At 44.5% G+C, this 19,869-nt stretch overlaps 1 protein-coding gene across 3 annotated transcripts in view; it reads left to right on the top strand.

Annotated features, from left to right (window-relative positions):
• The window catches only part of PDE1C (phosphodiesterase 1C), a gene marked incomplete at both ends in the record, with an annotated part of 415,822 nt that extends 398,527 nt beyond the window's left edge, over positions 1 to 17,295 (top strand). For 2 of the 3 annotated variants that reach the window (XM_082015328.1, XM_082015330.1), the window contains 2 exons: positions 8,521 to 8,586; positions 17,126 to 17,295. In XM_082015328.1, the coding sequence (XP_081871454.1) occupies positions 8,521 to 8,586; positions 17,126 to 17,295 (236 nt within the window). The remainder of the gene's footprint in view (positions 1 to 8,520; positions 8,587 to 17,125) is intronic. The other variant, XM_082015329.1, reaches the window with a different exon arrangement.
• Positions 17,296 to 19,869: the final 2,574 nt, after the last annotated feature.

Below are 19,869 nucleotides of genomic sequence, written 5' to 3'. Positions count from 1 at the left end.
GTTTTTTTGTGTCAGTTTTATGTTTGTTTGTTTGTTTGTGTATGTATGCATTTTTTGTTGTGTTGGGAAGTTTTTTGTTAAAAAATCCAAGTGGTGATTTCCTGATGCAAATGGTTCCATTTTTCTGGACAGGTCAAGCAAATAGGTGAGAGTCATCTTCAAAAGCCAGTATTGCCCTTTGCTATGCCAAAGCTTGGGAAACCAACATTAGGATGATGAAAAGAATATACATAAAAAAAAAAAAAAAGAAAAGAAAACTTGATAATACTTCACTTTTACTCTTTTTCTTTTCCCCGAGTGGCTTTTCCAATTGCTGGTAGACAGAATTTGGCATCAGTTTTACCCTTGCTGTAGAAGATTTTATTAATAAGAATGGTGATTTTTTAGAGTCATTTGACCATTTGTTAGGGTTTGATTTCTTTCCCAGATGATGCAATGATAGCAAAATGTTTTTGTTTCTAAACAGCAGGCAGACTCACTCAACCCTTGATTTTGTTCTGGTTTTGCAGTTAGTAACAGGAAGGGAATAATCAATGAAAGCAATATTCCCTTGTGGCAAATTTTATTGTCAGACTCTGAGAGCATGTACTAATGTGCTGTTTGACGTGCCTGCCCTAACTTGAGATTACAGATAATGAGCTGTTCCACACATTTGTTCATGGGCTACTAGTAACTGCTCTTTGTCTGACCTGAAGATCTAAGAGAAGAAGGGCAGCAGGGAATCACATGGATCAATTCTTACTTTCATCTCAGTGTGGTCTTTTATCACTGACTGAATGGACAGGTCAAAGAAAAGGAAAAGCATTGCTGGAGAAATAAGGATGGACAAAACCAAAATGAAAAGTGTGTCCTAAATACACTGCTGGAGTCGGTGGATAAAACTGTCTCATCCAGTGGAGTTAGACACGTGGAAAATAGCCATCATTTTGGCCCATTTTAAAGAAGAAATGTTAAAAAACTAACTCACTCAGGCCTTGATTCAGGAAGGTATCATTGTATGAAAGACATCAAACATGTGCTTTTCTGGCTTGGGATCTTGGTAGGGATCCAGCTAACTGTAAGTCATTTTACCTGTCTATGTGGAAATCAAGACACATACATACACATGCAACTGCTTTTTGCCTAAAACCTTTTTGTTCAGGATAAGATCTTGCTGTGTTAGTCATATATGTATTTTACAAGGAATCAGACTGCTGTCATGGCTCTTTGCTACGTAGAGAACATGCAAAACATTGGTTTAGGAAGGTAAATCTTTGGTGTTTCCTCTTCATGTTCAAAAGCACAGGACTTTACCACCAGCTTATATTAGAGCTTAGGTCTCTGTTCCTGCTTAAACTGCATGTACAGGGCCGAGCTTCCCGCAACACTAGCAAAAATCACAGCAGTGAGCTCAGCCTAAATCCACATTTAAAGGTGAATACCTTCTCACTCAGGAGTGTTTGTATCTGGGGTTTTGATTATTGAGGCTAGAGACATTTTGAGTTCTTTTTTTGGACACCGGAGTTTGAGTTTGTTCAAAGCCAGAGATTTAGATTAGGTTCATGCTGTGAAAAGGTTGCACTTCAATCACATGTTTTCAGAAGGAAGAAGTACAAAAATAACTCTTGCAGTTCTTAGAACTCACAGTTGGATTCACTGAACCAGCTCATTTAAATAAAATAAATATAAGGGCACATAGTGTTCGCATTCATGAGCTCCTGGTTCAGTGGTAGTTCTGGGGTAGATTTTCTGAGGAAAGCAGGGTGCAGGGAGGACAGTGGCCCCAGAGTCAGCACCGAGCACACTCCATGCCGTGTGACAGGCAGAGGGCTGTGTCACCACGTAGCACTTTCCCACCTCCCCTTTCCTCGCCTCAGCATTCAGCCCCGATAAGAGTGGTAGAATATGACTTCCAGCCCTGGCCAGGCTCTTTGAAGGCACATTGATGAAATATCGATCATGCAGAACTAAATGCTGCAGCGATGACTCAATCGCTGCTTAGTCGGACTTCTCCCTGAAGTCAGGGGGAACATACCCTAACGGAGTGTTTGGTCAGAGGTGCAGGATGATTTAGTCAATATTTTTTAAGTTACCTTTACCTAATGTACAGTGACTAAAGATGCCTTAGATTATGCACAGTAGAATAATAATAATAACAAAAAACTAAATCTTTTTCTTCATCTGCTTCTGTTATATATTTTCTTTCTTTCTGGGAGTGACTTCTTTCCAACAGCGAAGCCAGACTGCTTAATTCACGGCTGGTCAGTTCTTGTTTCTCATGCACTGGCACAAAGGTGTGAAATCAGACTGGAAAATGTTTTTCCTTGATTGTTAGGGTTATTCACCACCAGCAGGAGCTAATAAGGGAATTGGTGGATTTGCCACCTCTTGGGGACTGCAGATCAGAGTTGCCATTCTAGAAGAGATGTGATAGTCAAAGTTACTGATCTCAGCATACAGGTATGCAGCAAAATGTTTTGCAATATACAGGCAGTGATAGCTAGCTCTAACATTCTCCTGCTCTTTTAAAATAATTTGAATAAACTACAGTGGATTATTAGCATTTTTTAGAAATATTTGTTGTCATGTAAAAAAAAACAACCATGAAATCTATTAGCTTGGAAATACATAAAGTGAAAGTGATATCTAGAAATCAAAATCTTACAAAAAGACTAGGCCAATTAAAGCATCTATTGTGGAGTCCCCTCCCAGGATCACATCTACATTCCCTACTCTACCCCCCCACCTCCCTGGAACATGCCGCAGCATTGTGCTAGTGCACTGTGAGCCAAGGAATGGTATGTTTAGACACCTCCCAGTTTAACTTGAGATCAGCCACTGTGCAATTGTGTAAAAAAAATAATAAAAATTAAAAAAAAAATGACAGAACTGCTTTCTCTTATTTTATTCCATGAAAGGAGAAAAAAGAAGTGGAAAAGGATTAGGTGTTCACCAGCAGATGGCCCGAGTGAGAAAGAATTTCTGGTTTTACATTCATACCTAACTTTCCTTAGAAGCATAGAAATTGTATTTTCAGGTGCCTTCCTTTTCCATCCTCAGTAAGACTGTACAAGCAAAGAACAAGCCAGAAATTCTGCAAATATAGAGCCCATACTGTTAGCTTCATGCTAAAATTCTACAGAATTATTTGGGAGCGCCCACCAGGAGGTACAAAGGTGTCTTCTGGTGCCAGAATGCGTCTATCGGAGCGCAGCACTGGCTGGGAAGCTATATGATAAAGACGGCACTCTGCGCAGGGACTACTGGTGCCCTCGGAAAGCTCTGTCTTGCAGGAAGAGCACCAGGAGTCTTCTGCTTCCCAGAAACTGCTGTGTAACTTGAGAGGGAGAACACAAGCACTTTATCCCCTTAGACTAGGAAGGGAGACCATTGCAAGTATCCCTATCAGTGGTTTTTCCTTTAGCTGGGACTGGTGTTCAGGCAATTAGCAGACCTTTGACTCATGGTGATGTAGGGCTTGAACCCCTGGCTGCACTATAATTAAAAAAAGAAGAAAGAAAATCAAGCAATGTGGTTTTATCCTGTTCATTTTTTAAATGGCTCAAAGGGTGACAGTTCTCTGGGCTGCACTCAATCAGTGATTTGAACCATGCATTTCTGTGATAACATGCAAGAAGTGTTCGCAGATGTGAGAGAATGGATTTGTTTATTTTTTAAATTAATTTTTTAAAACGTAAATCCTGTGATGCACCCTCTCAAAATGCTTATGTCAACCAGCTTTCCTTACAAATCACATAATTTTTTTTTTCAAAGCTATATGGTCATATTTCTATGTTTAATTATAAAATGATTATGGATGTCACTAATATTTTCCATGATTGAGAAAAAAGATAGATGCCAGAAGCCAACTTTTTTTTTTGCTGATTATTAAGTGATAGATTTAAAAAAGAAGTTTTGCAATTTTAGACTTAAAACATAAACTGATCAAGGCAGGCTGATGCTTATCTAAAAATGCAGTCTTTTATATACCTCCAGCTAGTGTAAACACACTATGTATTAATGCAGTAGGATGTTTAGCAGCAGGATAAACCTGGAATTTGTGAGCCTGCTTCCTGATGGATGAGTGGAGGCAGCAAATTTCTTTCTCTCAATGTTTTTTTTTCCAAGCATAAATTTTGTGGTTGAAGAGAAACTTTCCAAAATGTAGTTGGTTATGCCACAGAAGAATGGTATATGGTGGTGTTTTTGCAAACTACTCTTTGAATATGCAAATATTTGCATATGTACTTAAAAAGTCTTGCAAGCTCGGTCTGGGAGCAAAAATATTTCAAACTAGATAGCTGGTATTGCTGTGCTGCTTTGTAATCAGAAGGTCCGTCAGCTCACTTTGCTAAAGGCAAATACTTTCACTGTTAGTCCTTGCAAATTCTACAGTGGGTCCCAGTCATGGCTTTTAATTAGAAAACCCAATAATCTATGCAAATTAGAAATGATGGAACCTGAGGAGGACAGTACTTTTTTTGCTTCAACTTGAGTAAACTAAGTCTATCGCCAGGAACTCACGAGGATGGTCTTAAATATTTCTTATTGGCTCCTTTTTCCTCACATTTCATTTTATTCAAACTCTTTCAAACTCATCATCCTCTGACGATCTATACCATATGTTAGCCATTTATACTCAGCAAATGACAGTGTAACCAAATCCTTTTCTTCTGCTCTTTTTTAATCCATCACCTCACCCAATAATTAAAAACAACAGAGCAATCCTGTGCTTTCGCATGTGTAGAACCCATGCTGATCTCAGAGCTGTGCTGGCACGGCGTCTGAATGTCAGCACTCAAAAGCAGGATCGCGCTGGCTGAGGACGAGAAGGAGCCCTGTGGCACTGACTCTGTCTGAATCGCTCTGGGGAGCGGGCATCAGTGCTGGCCAGGCAGAGGGGAGGGAAAAAAAAACATGCTTTCCCATTTTAAAACATACGTTCAGCTCTGTCTGAAGTGGGTACAGGGGTTATCCCACTTGTGTTACCCACAGCGTGAGCAGGTCTGCTCCAGTCTCGGTTTAGTGTCAGGTGCGCATTCTAATGGCGTGCAATCCCCGCTTCCACAGGCAGACAAGTCTTGCAATCCCAGACAACCCTTTCCTTGTCTGATTACTGTGGTCAAAGCAGGAGCAGGGTAGGCAACGACTGCCGATGCCATTATTTTATGTTAAAATGAAACACTGGCCATGCATTTCCACTTGCTGAGACTGCCTTTGTGTTTCTGCAATGTCCCTTTTGATCCTCAGCAAGCACAGAGGGTTCTGATCTGTACCCACGCAGGACTGGGACACATGCCTGTCTCTGAGGCATCAGCTCTCCCTGCTCTGGTGACTTGACTACCAGGTAGAAGAAAATGGAACTGCTTCCAGGCAAGCTGGCTGAGGACCTGAAGCTTAGTTTTAGCAAATTTATTTACCCTCATACCTAAGCACACGACAGGACTCATTCACAAGCCTCACAGCATTGTTGGCAATGTTGGCATTTTGTATTCTTATGATTTCTTCAAAGTGTGTATGTGTCGACTGCTGTGTACTCATAACAGCCCGGTTTTAGAAGCTACCCAGTGGTAGGAGGAATATACATAATTCCGTTGCTTCTGCTGGTCGGTCGTAGGAGTGCATCTATCAAACAAAATTACTTATGGCCATTGGGGTTTTCTAGCGATAAAACCTAGCAGTAGAATGACAGAGTGAGCATTTTCCTTTTCTTCTTGCTTGGATGATATTTTTATACACTTTTATATGCAATTTTTTTAAATATTTGCTATTTTTATTGTAGTGTTCTGGTTGGGTTTTTACCAGACCTTCTGGTTGTCTACAGGCCCAGATTCTCACAGGACTATTTCCCTTCCCTTTTCTCCCCCCTCTTCTTCCCCAATAGATGAAAGCCATTGCATTTGCAACATCAGCTTAGAGCGAGATAACACCTAGGGCCTGATCACTCTTTTAGCTGCACTGAAATCAAAGGAAGTTGCATGCAAAGTCCTGCTGGTCCCACCGCAGTGTCTGGGGCCAAAGACTAAGTAACCGAAACACGTACGACTAATTACACACAGGGTGGTCTGTGTAAATCTAATGCATCAGGGTGGCACTGTCGTCCTTTGCTGTGGTAAGAGCTGCTTCCACCACAATGTGTTAAAAAAGATTATATATCTCTCTTCGTTCTGATGATGCTACTTCTTGTAGGCACTTCAATCAAAGTCATACCCTAGCGCACTGACTTACCTTCAGCGAGGAGGAAGGGTGGACATTGTGGCTTATCTGTGACAGTAGGTTTCACTGCTCTCGTGGTTAACCTTACAGTGGCAGGTCCTAAATAAAATTAAACATTAAACCTATTGGCAGGAAGGACAAGGGGAAATTAACCAAATTCAAGGATCTTGGTCTTGTAAAATAACCTTTTCTCAGCTGGCATTCTGCAGGGAATTCTATGTCTGAAGTTGAACATAAACTTTAGAGTATATTTATATTAGCAGAACTGATAGTGGAGATGTCTTTCTTGAACTGAACTAAAATAAACAACAGACACCTGTTCTTTTTCAAGAAAGAAAGAGGCAGGTTATTATGCTGTTTTGCACCAGGGGATAGAAAACAAGTTAAAATCCATGCTGAAAGTAAAACTCAAAACAAGTTTGCTCCTGGGACTGGGTGGGTAAGGTAATGAAAAAAAACCTATTTGGTTTGTTAAGACTCATAAGGAAAAAAAATGCAAAACCAAAATGAATGATGCCATGTAATGCCAAGTATTCTCAACTGTTCTGAGAATATTTTTAAACAATATGTATTTATTGTTAGTTCTTTATTTGAAAGAAGAGGCTTGTGGTCTCTAAATGTATAAAACATTTTTCAACATTCCAATTTTTCTGTAACTGAGTCCATGTATGTTCATCCTATTACCAAATAAAAACAATGAGGTCTCCGCTCCATTTGAATTAAAGCTGTAGAAGGGTTCGTTTTGTTCTGGTGCTTTCTACATCTGATCCAGGCATGGCACTTGCTGTTTGTTTTCCAGTGTCTAGCTCCCTGTAGAGTAGCAGTAATAATCAACTTTGTTTTATTTAAGCGTAGTGGGAACATTGCTTGGACAGCAGTCATTGCTCACCACTTGCCCCTGTGAGGAGGAGTTAGTGGCATTACCTGATTTCTAAAGACAGGGAAATTGAGGTAGAGAATTCCAATAGCTTATTTAAGGACCCTGAGGTAAATGTCTACCTGTTTGAGGATTAGACATGTCAGCCTCACCTTTCCCCTTTTCTCTTTTGACTGAAATCACAGCCCCTAAAAGCTTCTAGAACAACAGCAGCACACCACACTCATGCCCACTGAAACACCTGCTCATGTGATTTTTTTTTCCTATGCCACTTGGACCATGAGTATTGATCCCACAGGGCTGGTGTCCTGTGCTCCAGTATTGGTTATAGATCTCCTTTCACAGCATTTCAGCCACATCTCTGCATACCACCTTCTACAAAGTATCTTATTCCAGACGTAGACTTGGGCAGTGTCTGTGCAGTAGTCATCATACCACACCAGTAACGACCAGAGTTTTCCCAAGCTGCTGTTTTTCTGTTCAATCTTTTCCTTATAAAACAAAAAAATCATGATAAAGCGTGGCAGAGACCGAGGCATTCTCCCTAAGGGGGATGTAAAGTTTAGAGATGTTCAATACAGGCATGAAAGGCTTTGTGCATTTCCTTTTGCCTGAAATTTCAGTTTTAGTTCACTGCTTTCCTCTCTGGGAGGTTCACTAGTATTGATTTCCTGAAGAACGTGCAATGTGCTCGCCACCGTACCTGCTTGTATTCTTATACCTTACTGGCTTGGTTTGAGTCTTCTTGTACCTCTAGTCCTGCAAGTAGAGATGAAATCAAGCTGCCAATTTCTGTTAGATATTGACAGTGTTGATGTAGTCAACTGTGATCTTCAACTCAAAAATACCGACTGCCACATAAGCAAGAGGGGAGAAAAGACTGTTTGGAAAAGGCATCTGATGATTTGGGTGACTCACCTCTGCTTGCAAATACAGTATCATTTCTCTGGTGCATATAGCCAGTGACATAAATGTCTGGAGCCGTTACCAACTGGCGGTTCCCGAAGTGAAGCCAGCCGCTCACTGAACCGCCACAGAAGCAAGGTAAGTGTTGTGTAACTGCCTTCAGAGCAATAAAACTGGCAATTGCCAGTTCTGTGAGGACATGGAGGTAGCTGAAGGGCAAGCTGTCAGAGATCTGGCAACAGTTCATAGGTACAAAACTTAAGAACATGAAGCTTCCAGAATCAATGATTTAGGTATCTCCACCCAAACCCACTAAGTGATAAAAAGAATAAAGATGTGTTTGGTATTGACTCTTTTAGATGGAAAGGTCCCCAGAAGTGAGGCTACTTTCCCAGTTAGCCACACCTAAAACCATGGATAAGAAATGGCAGAAAGAAGACAACAAACGCCGTGGAGTGGTGGCAGCACTACAAAAAGCATTTTCATGGCTGGTGGGACTGCCGTTCATCCATTTCAGCTGAAACTACTCTTTCTTTTTAAAGGTCCAGCACGACGTTCAGCTGACTTGCCAGGCTTGGGTTCCTCAGCAAACCACCTTACATTGCCAGGTCAGTTGGTACCACCTCACTCTAATTTGCTTATGTGTGCGGCTTTAGAAATAAGTACTCACAGTGCCTGCTGTTTGGGAGATGGACATAAACAGATGACTTCTTCTCCAGGTATGGCATGACTTTGACACATCACATTAAAAAGGCTAAACCCATTCAGTGAGGTTGAACAAATGAACTGTTGTTTTTAATGGTCGTTACAGCATGTCAGTTTTTAAACAAATACTTTATGTTTTGCACCTTGCAGTGTGTCGTGGTTTAGCCCCAGCCGGCAACTAAACACCACACAGCCACTCACTCACTCCCTCTCCTGCAGTGGGACGGGAGAGAGAATTAGGGGGAAAAAACCTCATGGGTTGAGATAAACACGGTTTAATAGGGCAGAAAGAAAGAAGGAAACAACAATGACAATACAAACAAAGGAATGTACAAGAACAAGTGATGCCCAGTACAGCGATTGCTCACCACCCAGCGATCGACAGCCCATCCCCGAGCAGCGATTTCCGCCCCCCGGCCAACTCCAGTTTATGTACTGGGCATGACGTCGGATGGTAGGGAATATCTCTTTGGCCAGTCTGGGTCAGCTGTCCCGGCTGTGTCCCCTCCCAGCTCCCCGTGCACCCCCAGCCTGCTCGCTGGCAGGCCAGCACAAGAAGCTGGACTGTCCTTGACTGCTCAGCAACAACCCAAAACATCAGCACATTATCAACAGTTCCTCATCCCAAGGCCAAAACACAGTCTCACACTAGCTTCTGTGAGGAAAACCAGCTCTATCCTGGCTGAAACCAGGACACAGTGCAGGTTCCACAAACTGTTTTAATTTGATTGGCAGATTAATTTGGGCCTTTATCACATGGACATAGATGCTGAAGGGAAAAAATAAAGCTGTTTTGTGGACCCAAGCATAGTTGTTTTTGTGCTCTTCCCAGCTACCAAATCCTGCCATATCTATTTCACCACAATAACCATTTTCTCAATCGCTTCATCTTTGTCCCACACAACTGTCAGAAGAAAGGGAGGGTAATATGAACCAGTTGCACAAAATAATGGCTTAGTGTGAACAAGATACTATCTTGCATGCGCATATGCAAGGACATTCGTATAAGTATAATTCACAGTAGGTGAAAGAAAGAGTAAGTCTGCAGAAAGACAAGAAGAAATCACCGTTAAAAAAACCCCAAAACTCAAGGAAGGTACTGAAAAAGTTTTACTACAGATATTTTCATCAGTGGCTGCTGTGCCAGCAGATGAAGTACAGTGTGGCTCCATATATAGATGCCAACGTGCAGCAGCATGTTTCTGTGCTGTTTCAGTTCTCCAAGCTGTTCAAGGCATGATGCTCTTTCGCAGCCACCACCTTAGCAGATTGTTTCCCCAGGCACAGCTGCAGCCACCACTTGGGTGTAAGTAAGAAAAAGAATGAGCAGGAATGTGAGACAGTTCAAAACACTCTTTTCCCTTAGTGAAACAATGTGCCCCATGGAACACTTTCCTGCTTGAGAGCAAGAATGGATAATTGCTGAAAGTAAAATCTAAACCTCTGAGCAGCATGCTCGCATGGGGACTCCCAGGTAACTAACCCAAGATAGTTTTTAGATAGAAAGCACGGAGCAGTAAATAAATATCGTAAGTACATCGTCTTAACCTCTGAAGTTTCTCATTATTGGCAGTGGCGATAAGTATTAGCTGTATATATTACCTATTTCTCATAGGGTCCCAGGGGCCCTCATAGGGGAGACCACTACTTTGGATGTTTTCACCCAGGATTTTCTTGCAGGTGGTATTTAGAGGTCTTGCTCTCTGGAGAGATTTTTGAGAGGTCTTGCTTTTTGGAGGAAAAAAAATGTTTTGTTTTAAGGAAAAATTGTGGAGTGAAACATGCATGTCACACTACAGCCATAACTCTCAGCTAATGTAAACAGATCAAATTTTAAAACTAGCTCAATTTTTATACATTTTTGAATGTTTGCATTGGTCCCTTGTTCATTTTTAACAAACAATGCTTACACATGGTTTTTTATCCATTTCTCCAACGTTCTACCACTTTTAACCCATCGATCCGTCAATGAGTACCTGCCAACCACAAATCCTGCATCCCTTCCTATGTGTCATACTTGTTCTGAGCCTGCATTTTAATAAGAAGGTATAGAATATAAGTGCAGAAGAGAGGGTTTTGGCATAAAAACTGTACCTGACTGTACCAGGTACAGTCCCTTTTTTATTGCTGACTAGCTAAATGACCTTGCTTGAATCCTTCTTGTGTGCCCTGGTTTCCTCATCTGTTTGGGAATGATAACATTTATTCCCCTTTAAAACTATCAGATCTAGGGATCTGTTAAATGTTATGATTAGAAAGCCAGCAGTAGGGAGGGGTCCATCTTCAAGAGAGGGAAGCAATCAACCTAACAGTGTCTCTTTTTGCAAAAGGACACTGTGGATTTGTTGCCAGTCCAGCCTTACTTCCAGTAGTAATGCTCACTGTGACGACCTCATGTTGAATTATAGAAAGGTGCCTTCTCTCTGGGCGCTTACAGAAATGACTGCCTGTGTTTTGACTCTCTCTTGGTTAGACACCTCCAACCTCAGCGTATGTTTTGGCATCGATCGGTTTTATGGACCCAGCGGGTGTTCTCTATTTGGCTGTTTAACACCGGTACCTGCTTGCACGTGCCCTTTACCGTGGCTTACACAGGGAACGGTTTTCTCCGGCACAGTTTGCACATCAGTCCTTCCCACGCAGCTATCATCTGGAGTACGTGATGGGGAGTAGGTAACAGTGCAGTATTTTCCATGTGTACAGTCCAGTGTCGGGTTTTGTTTACAGCCCTTATGGTGTTGATTCTTTATGCCCTATACAGATCATGTTTCAGGGGGAGTTGCTTTTGCTGGAAGCAGCCACTGATTAATGTGTAGTTAACAGTCTGCAGTAAACACACACACACACACAATTTTCAAATTGAGAAAATGTTTATCGTTCTGTTTTTTCTGCAAAATCGCATGTGGCTTCTCGGAAAAAAAAAAAAAAGGAAACTTTATTGCATTGGGTTTAGTCTCACTTCTGAAGGAGCTGGGCTGACGAGAACAGGCACTTGTGTGCGCGATCCCGCCTGTCTCTTTGCCGGCAGGTTGCTCAGTACCCCTCACTGCTCGCTTTTGAGCCTGCGCCTTGCCGAGGTAAAGCGCGCCAGAGGAAGAGACACCCGAGAGGTCGCAGAGCTGGGGACATTTTGCCAGGTCAGGCGGCTGCATGGAGGAGGGACCCCCGGCACTGCTCCCGCCTGGGCTTGGCCTTTGGCGAAACCAGAGCCTCCCAGCAGCTTAGCCGCATCTCACGGTGCCGCAGGGAGCCTGGCCGCTGTGGGCACATCTGCTGCCTCCTGGGACGCCTCCTTTTTCTCCATGCAAAGAGGGGGAACCAACCGTTTCTCCAAGGACCCTGCGCGTCGTACGGTGAGGAAGCACAGCAGGGGCATTGATGTACCCTGAAGTATTATTTACGATCACCGAGTGACCACATTTTTCTTTCTGCGGCTTGGAAACATTTAGACGTCTACTTCTGCCAGGGCCCTGGGGGTGCTCATAGGCCTCGGTGGCCGGGACCGGCCTCCCCTGGGACCCCCACCGCCACCATCTCCTGCCAGGGCCTGGGGGACGTGTCTCAGCTCAGCCTGGGGCCTTCAGCCCCTGCCTGAGCGACGCTGTAGGTGGGCCCGTCTCTGACCCTGTCTGCTGGTGGGCCTGGGGCCTGCACTGCAGAGAGCTGCTCTCCTGGACGCAGCCCTCGGGCCTCGGCCGTAGCAGGTCAGGCAGAGCTCTGGGCATAATGGACCAGAAATTTCTATTCTGTTCTATCCTATCCTATTACCTGCGCTCACCATGAAATGAATAATGATGAGACTGTTATTTGCCCAAAATGCCAGGGGTTTTTCAGCTTCAAAAACAGTTTCAAGGATACAAATCACAAAGGTTACAAGTAGAAACAGGATTTTATTTTATTGTGTTTTATTTTCTTGTATTGTATTTTATTATTTTGTTTTGGTTTGTTTTGGTTTGGTTTGGTTTAATTTATTTTGTTTCAGAGCCGATGCTCACAAGCATTGACACAACGCACATGTGCAGCCAGGAGCAGGCTGATGTGTTCTTCAGTTTAGCTTGAAAAAACATCCCTGCAGCCTGGCAAAGCAGAGCTGCAGAAAGTGGCAGCAGGAATACAGGCCACGCAGTCCCTGTCTCCTGAAGAGCGAGAACATTGAGAATGAGCATCAGGACCGACCACACACAAAACAAGAAGAAGAAGAAGACGACGACGACGATGACGACGACGACGACGACGACGAGGTGTGTGGTTCCGTGGGGTATTTTCCGAAGTCTGACACATAGCGATGACAGGCACGCTTTTTGCCTTCCAAAACTTGTTCCACTGTGCTTCTTGGCCAGCGATGCCTGACAAGCGCTCTTGTGCCTGCCCGGCGCCTGTATCGCACGCAGGGAGAGCTGAGAAGTGGCAGCTCTGGATGGGGCAGCAGCCTGGAGCCCTTCCAAGCACAGGCTGTTCTGCACAAGCAAGAAGCCCTGGGGAAGTGGAGCCAAGGGAGGAGCAGAGCTCGCTCCCACTCCCAACTCACACTGGGCAAGAGAGCCAGAGAGAGCCAGGGCACGAGCGGTGCCTTGGAGGGGCCCGAGCAGCCGGCAAGAACTGAGCCGAAAGGGCCCAGAGGAGCCCTGGCAAGGGGCTGTGCTCAGTGCTACAGAGGACAAGCAGCAACCCCCTGGGGGCCACCCTGGGAGCCTAGACAGCTTCCTCCCCCCAGATGCAGGGCACGAGGGCTGCCTTCGTGGAGCAGGAGCCGCAGGCACCTTGCCAAAATAGCCCAAAGGAGCCCTGGCAAGGGGCCGTGCTCAGTGCTGCAGAGGAAGGCAAAAAACCCCCAGGGACACTTGGTAGCCCACCGTGGGGGAAAAAAAGCCTTCCTCCCCCCAGCTGCAGGGCACGAGAGGCCATCTTGGTGGTACATGAGCAGCAGGCAGGAACCTAGCCAAAAGGGACCAGAGGAGCCCTGACAAGTGGTCATGCTCAGTGCTGCAGAGGAAGGCAAAAAACCCCTGGGGACCAGTGCCAATCTGCCCCGGGGGAAAATTCCTTCCTGACCCCAGGCAGAGCTGGCGATCGGCTGTTCCCTGAGCATGTGAGCACAACCTGCCTCCTCATCCCACTGGCTGCTCTCCCAGGAGATGCCCAATCCCTATTCTCCCTCGGCCTGGAGCCATCTCAGGAGTTTCTGAGAGTGCCCAAATGCCCCTGGCCTGATCGACCTTGGGGACGAGAATCCTTCCCGCACCTGGCAGGACACCAGTGGGTGCTCCAAAGCACTGGGACCCCTTGCAACAACTCTGCAACCCACTTCTTACGGCTGCTGCCCCTGATTCCACAGGGGAAGAGGACAGTGAGCTCTGCGGTGCTCCTCAAGATGATATTCCCTTGGTCTTGCCACTGCTGTCCAGCTGAAAAGGCCTGATAGCCTTGAGCACCTCCAGTGGTTGGTGGTTCTTCTCATGTCCAGCAGCCTCGTCCAGCCTCCAGTCTTCCTCCCTCATAGTCCTCCAAGTAATTCCACCAGCTCCTCAAGGATTTCCCTTCAGATGTCTTCAGGCTGCCCCCAGGCCAGCTCTGGCAGCAGGACACAGGAGGATGCTCCCTTTTATACTGCCCCAGGGCATTGTGACTGCTACGTTGCTGAGTGGTGGCACTGTGACATGGGGGTGATGGGGTCCCTCATGCACAGCCCCACCCGCCACCCCTCCGCCCAGCATCTGTCAGAGGAAGGTCTTTAGGGTGCTGGCCCCGAGGCAGTCCCTGTGCCCAGGAGGCCTAGGGGGGTGTCCCTGCCCATGGGGACCATGCACTGGGCACAGCTGCTGGGTGTGCCTGGTGCCTCCTCTGCCACTCAGCTCACCAGGACAAATCTGTGCTATTTCTCTTCTCTCGGGCCATGGCAGAAACCAACCCTGCAGCCCAGAGACCACCCCTATTAGCTGTCCCCTCTCTGCATCGCAGCTAACCTCCATGAGACCCTGCAGCAAGGAGGACCAGGGACTTGATCTGGCTGGACACAAACCCTTTTCCTGGGGCGTAAGGGGGGTGATTTCAGCAGCTGCAGCCTGGAGGAAAGTCAAAATGTGATCAGAGCCATAGGCTGGGATGGACTTTCTCCTTGAGTTGTCTCATTGGAGAGAACAGTGAATTTTGTATATAAACACATAGATTTTCTTAACACTCCTAAGAGACTGATTCTCCGCAAGCTTAGAACATTTCTTGAGTGTCTCTAAAGAAACAGTCTTGGTTCTCCTGCTCCTTTGTCCTGCAGATCTTCCTCATAGTTATAGCAGAAAACCTCCTCTGTTGGCAGAGGCGGCAAAAGAGAGTAAGAAGAATCCCTCCTGGATGTGCTCCCTTGATTTAACAACAGAATACTGTTGTGATTTAACCCAGCAGGCAGCTCAACACCACACAGCCGTTCACTCGCTTCCCCTTGCCCCTGGTGCGATGAGGGAGAGAATTGTGAAAAAGAAGTAAAATTCATGGGTTGAGATAAAGACAGTTTAATAGGACAGAAAAGGAAGGAAATACTGGATGGATGCTGTCCCAGCAAAATCTGAGGTTTTCATGGCTGCCATTCTATAAGATGCTGGGTTGCATGTCCCGCTGGCCAGAGCAGAGTAGCTAATGCACTCTTAGCCTCATTGCTAACTCAGTGCCTGAATGACACACAGGTAGTGTCTCTGCATGATGCTACTTGTGTAACTGTTTTAGCCTACACTGGCATTGTCCAAATACTTATTCTCTCTTTCATTGCCTTGGTGATAGCCATGATCTTAAAAAATATTTACATATTTTCCCTAAATTAAAAAGGAAATTCATGTCTTAGCAGTATCAAGGTTAGAAACTTTTGATACTTACATCACTCCATGCCTGAAGCTCCTGAGAATCATAACCAATTGAAACCCACAAAAACCCTGTGAGGTAAGTATTCTCATTGTTATTCCCATTTTACACATGGAGAAACTGAGGTGAATGTTATAGTCCAGGTCACACAAGAAGGCAGTGAAAAATCTGGGAACAGAATTCTAGAGTCCTGACAGAGAATCTTCTCCCCATCACTTGAGTTACTAAAGCCTGAAGAAATTAAATGCTACGGATCACGTTTATCAACTCTTGTATGAGGAAGATAAACAGCACTGTCAGTGTTCTGGCTAAACTCCCTTAAACCTATTAGCCAAGTCATCTCTGTTGGCAACAACTCCAGTAAAATTCCAGTTAACAATAAACATTCCCCCATACTGAGCAATGGAAAATCCAATAACAGTTTGGCTGAATCCATGCTGAGTACAGAAAATAAAATTAATCTGAAAAGTGAGCGTGCTTCAAAGAACAGTAACTCACCTAGTGGATATTTTTCAAGCTTTTAATGCATGTCAATCTAGTCTAGTTGAGAGCAGGAAAGATTATGACTATGCAGAAATCTGGATGTGTATTTCTAAAGTTTATGAAATCCATAGGCTTTTTGTTTCCCAAGACATTTTAGAGTATGATTAATCACTCAAGGAGTCTAACAAGATGAGAGTGTGACTGTTTTAGCATTTGAGGTTAGCTAGCTCACACAGGGGAATCTTTTTCACTTCTTAGGATTCATGCTGAGAGCAGTTACTTCTCTGGTAAAGTGCTTATCATGCTAATTATTGACTTATTACTTGGTTATTTTGCAAATAATAAATAAGGATAAGATGAATACATTTTGGTCATGGTCATGTTTAATTTTTTCTTCTACCTATGTAAAGATGTCAGAAAGCAAGACAGATTCAAATAAACAGTCAAGAAGTTGAGAATAGTCAGATTCATATGTAGTCCATTTCTAACTTTCACAATGGCCTGTAGGTTACTGGAAAATCATATGAAACACCTCAGATCCACCTATTCCTGAATTCTGGGAAACATGATCTCAATCTGGATTTATTGCCTTAAAATTACCTTGTTCAATGGTATTTTGAGGACAGTGAGGTGTTTAACTATCTACATGTAGGTAGGTAAGTATAAATTTGTTTCTTCTTTTAGACCTTTTGATGCTTTCGTCTTCTGTCTAGACTGTTGTTTCCTAGCCTTGAGAACACTCCTTGGGATTCACCTGTGTTGGTGTGGTCTTCTGGGATGTCCGGAATAAGGGCATGATTTCAAGACCAAGTATTCCAAAATGCTTAATTGCCTGAATTTCAATTCTATGTCTATGTTTCATTCTAGAGTTTTACATCTGTATTTATGATTTATATTTTCACAGATTTTTTTTTTCCCTGAATCTTTTTATAACCCTTTGTAACTACCCATTAACCCAAAAGCATCCTGCCTCTCAGGCTAAGAATCCCTCCTTTGCACAGACAGGTTGTGCCGAGTGGGATTGACTCAGCTTCTGAGGAATTAATTTCTTGTGCAGCAGCAAGTGAATGTTAGGCCTGGTAACCTTTGTTGTTCTTCCTTTGTCACTGCCAGCCATCAAACCTCAGCTGTGTCACCTCAGGAGGCCCACTCACAGCTCAGGAGACTATTTCCCAGCCTTCCATAAGAAATCAGAGGAACATCCAGTGAGATGCAAGCTGCTTGACCAGAGGGGAAGGATGAAGAAGATCCAACATATTTCCCAGAGCTGGAATAGGAAATAGCAGACAAGATAAAGAAGCATCTTATGGAATGACTCTTTTCACAGGCAGATGGAGGACATTATGTAACCATTGCACGGGCCATACTGAGCTGTACAGCAGCTGCAATTCTAGATAAAAGCAAGTGTATTATTTAGCTAAACAATATAAGGGACATTATGTTAGAAATGTTCTCAATAGCCTTCTTACTATTGCAGCATACATCCCCTTAGTACAAAAATATTGAGCTGTTACCTTAAAAGAAGTAATTGTATAACACTATCTCCTGTCAACTTAAGGAAGCAAATGCTTTCATAGATTGTTGGGCTCTTTATGGTGTTCTCAATGTGACCTTCTGCTTACCACAGGTGGGAAAACAACTCCTATTTCAGACAGCATGGGAAAGTTTTTTCTTGCCTAGCTGTACTGAGAATAAATGTCCTCCTGTCATAGTGTGATAGGTATTCAGGAGGATGAAGGTAGGGGACTGGAGTACAGATCTCTTGCTTCACTTATTGGAAAAAAGAAGACATAGCACAGCGTTAAAATTGTGCTTTGCACAAACCCTGCTGAATGTTAAATAACACTGATCGTCTTTTGTGGCAGTAACCTCTCTGAGTTTGATCCCATGTGTTCTTTTGGTACACAGAGTGTCCCATAGCCCTGAGTTTCACAGCTGAACATGCGCCCTCTGAAAAAGTTCTTCTTGCCCCCCAGATTTTACACCATGAGAAACAGCATCAAATAACTCCCTGCCCTCTTTCTGCAGGCCCCTGGTGATTTATGTGCCACCTCAGCTCTCCCTTTCCAACCTGGTGAACCTGTTTGTTGTCCTGTTTGTACTCTCCTTACAAGGAAACCTACTGTACTTTTAATCTTCCTATATGATATTATATTGTTAATATTATATAATATTATCTACCTATATATGTGTATAAGCTCTTCAGAAAAGATAGGCATGGAAGGAGAGGCGGTGGGGTGGCTCTGTATTGTGTCCCACTCTGTGGGAGTGTTTTGATTGTATAGAAATCAATGTGTGAAGACCAAGTCGAGTGCTTATGGGTAAGGATGAGGGGGAAGGCCAACGAGGCATATGTCCTGCTGGGAGTCTGTTACAGACCACCCAACCAGGATGAAGAGGCAGATGAAACATTCTATAAGTGACTGGCAGAAGTCTCGCAATCGCTAGCCCCTGTTCTTGTGGGGGACTTCAATCTACCAGACATCTGCTGGAAGTACAACACAGCAGAGAGGAAACAGTCGAGGAGGTTCCTGGAGAGTGTGGAAGATAAGATAACTTCCTGACACAGCTGGTGAGTGAGCCTACCAGGGGAGGTGCCCCGCTTGACCTGCTGTTTACAGACAGAGAAGGACTGGTGGGAGATGTGATGGTTGGAGGCCGTCTTGGGCTTAGCGACCGTGACATGATAGAACTCTCGATTCTGAGTGAAGTAAGGGGGACAGTCAGCAAAACTGCTACCATGGACTTCCGGAGGGCAGACTTCGGCCTGTTCAGGTCACTGGTTGAGAGAGTCACTTGGGAGACTGTCCTGAAGGGCAAAAGGGTCCAGGAAGGCTGGACAGTCTTCAAGAAGGAAATCTTAAAGGTGCAGGAGCAGGCGGTCCCCATGTGCCGTAAGATGAGCTGGCGGGGAAGACTACCAGCCTGGCTGAACAAGGAGATTTTGCTGGGACTCAGGGAAAAGAGGACAGTTTATCACCTTTGGAAGAAGGGGAAGGCAACTCAAGAAGAGTACAAGGATCTCATTAGGTCAAGCAGAGACAAAATCAGAAAGGCAAAAGCCCAGCTAGAGATCAATCTGGCCATGGTCATAAAGGATAACAAAAAATGCTTTTACAAATATATTAACAACAACAAGAGAGGCAAGGAGAGTCTCCATCCCTTACTGGATATGGCGGGGAACATTGTCACCAAGGATGAGGAAAAAGCTGAGGTACTTAAAGCCTTCTTTGCTTCAGTCTTTAATAGTCAGACCAGGTATCCGCAGGGTATTCAGCCCCCTGAGCTGGAAGACAGGGATGGAGAGCATAGTAAACTCCCTATAATCCAACACAAAACAGTTAGGGACCTGTTAAGCCACCTGGATACCCACAAGTCTATGGGGCCTGATGGGATCCACCCAAGAGTACTGAGAGAGCTGGCGGAGGAGCTTGCCAAGCCACTCTCCATCATTTATCAGCAGTCCTGGTTAACAGGGGAGGTCCCAGACGACTGGAGGCTTGCCAATGTGACGCCCATCTACAAGAAAGGCTGGAAGGAGGATGCCGGGAACCACAGGCCTGTCAGCCTGACCTTGGTACCAGGGAAGATTATGGAGTGGTACATCTGGAGGGCCCTCACAGGGCATATGCAGGACAACCAAGGGATCAGGCCCAGCCACCACAGGTTCATGAAACGCAGGTCCTGCTTGACCAACCTGATTTCCTTCTATGACCAGGTGACCCATCTAGTGGATGAGGGAAAGGCTGTGGATGTTGTCTACCTGGGCTTTAGTAAAGCCTTTGACAGCATCTCCAACAGCATTTTCCCTGAGAAACTGGCGGCTCGTGGCTTAGACAGGTTTACTCTTCACTGGG

Source organism: Phaethon aethereus (assembly GCF_964289735.1).
Source record: "Phaethon aethereus genome assembly, chromosome: 2".
Taxonomy (NCBI): domain Eukaryota; kingdom Metazoa; phylum Chordata; class Aves; order Phaethontiformes; family Phaethontidae; genus Phaethon; species Phaethon aethereus.
This window is presented reverse-complemented; position numbering and strand designations above follow the sequence as displayed.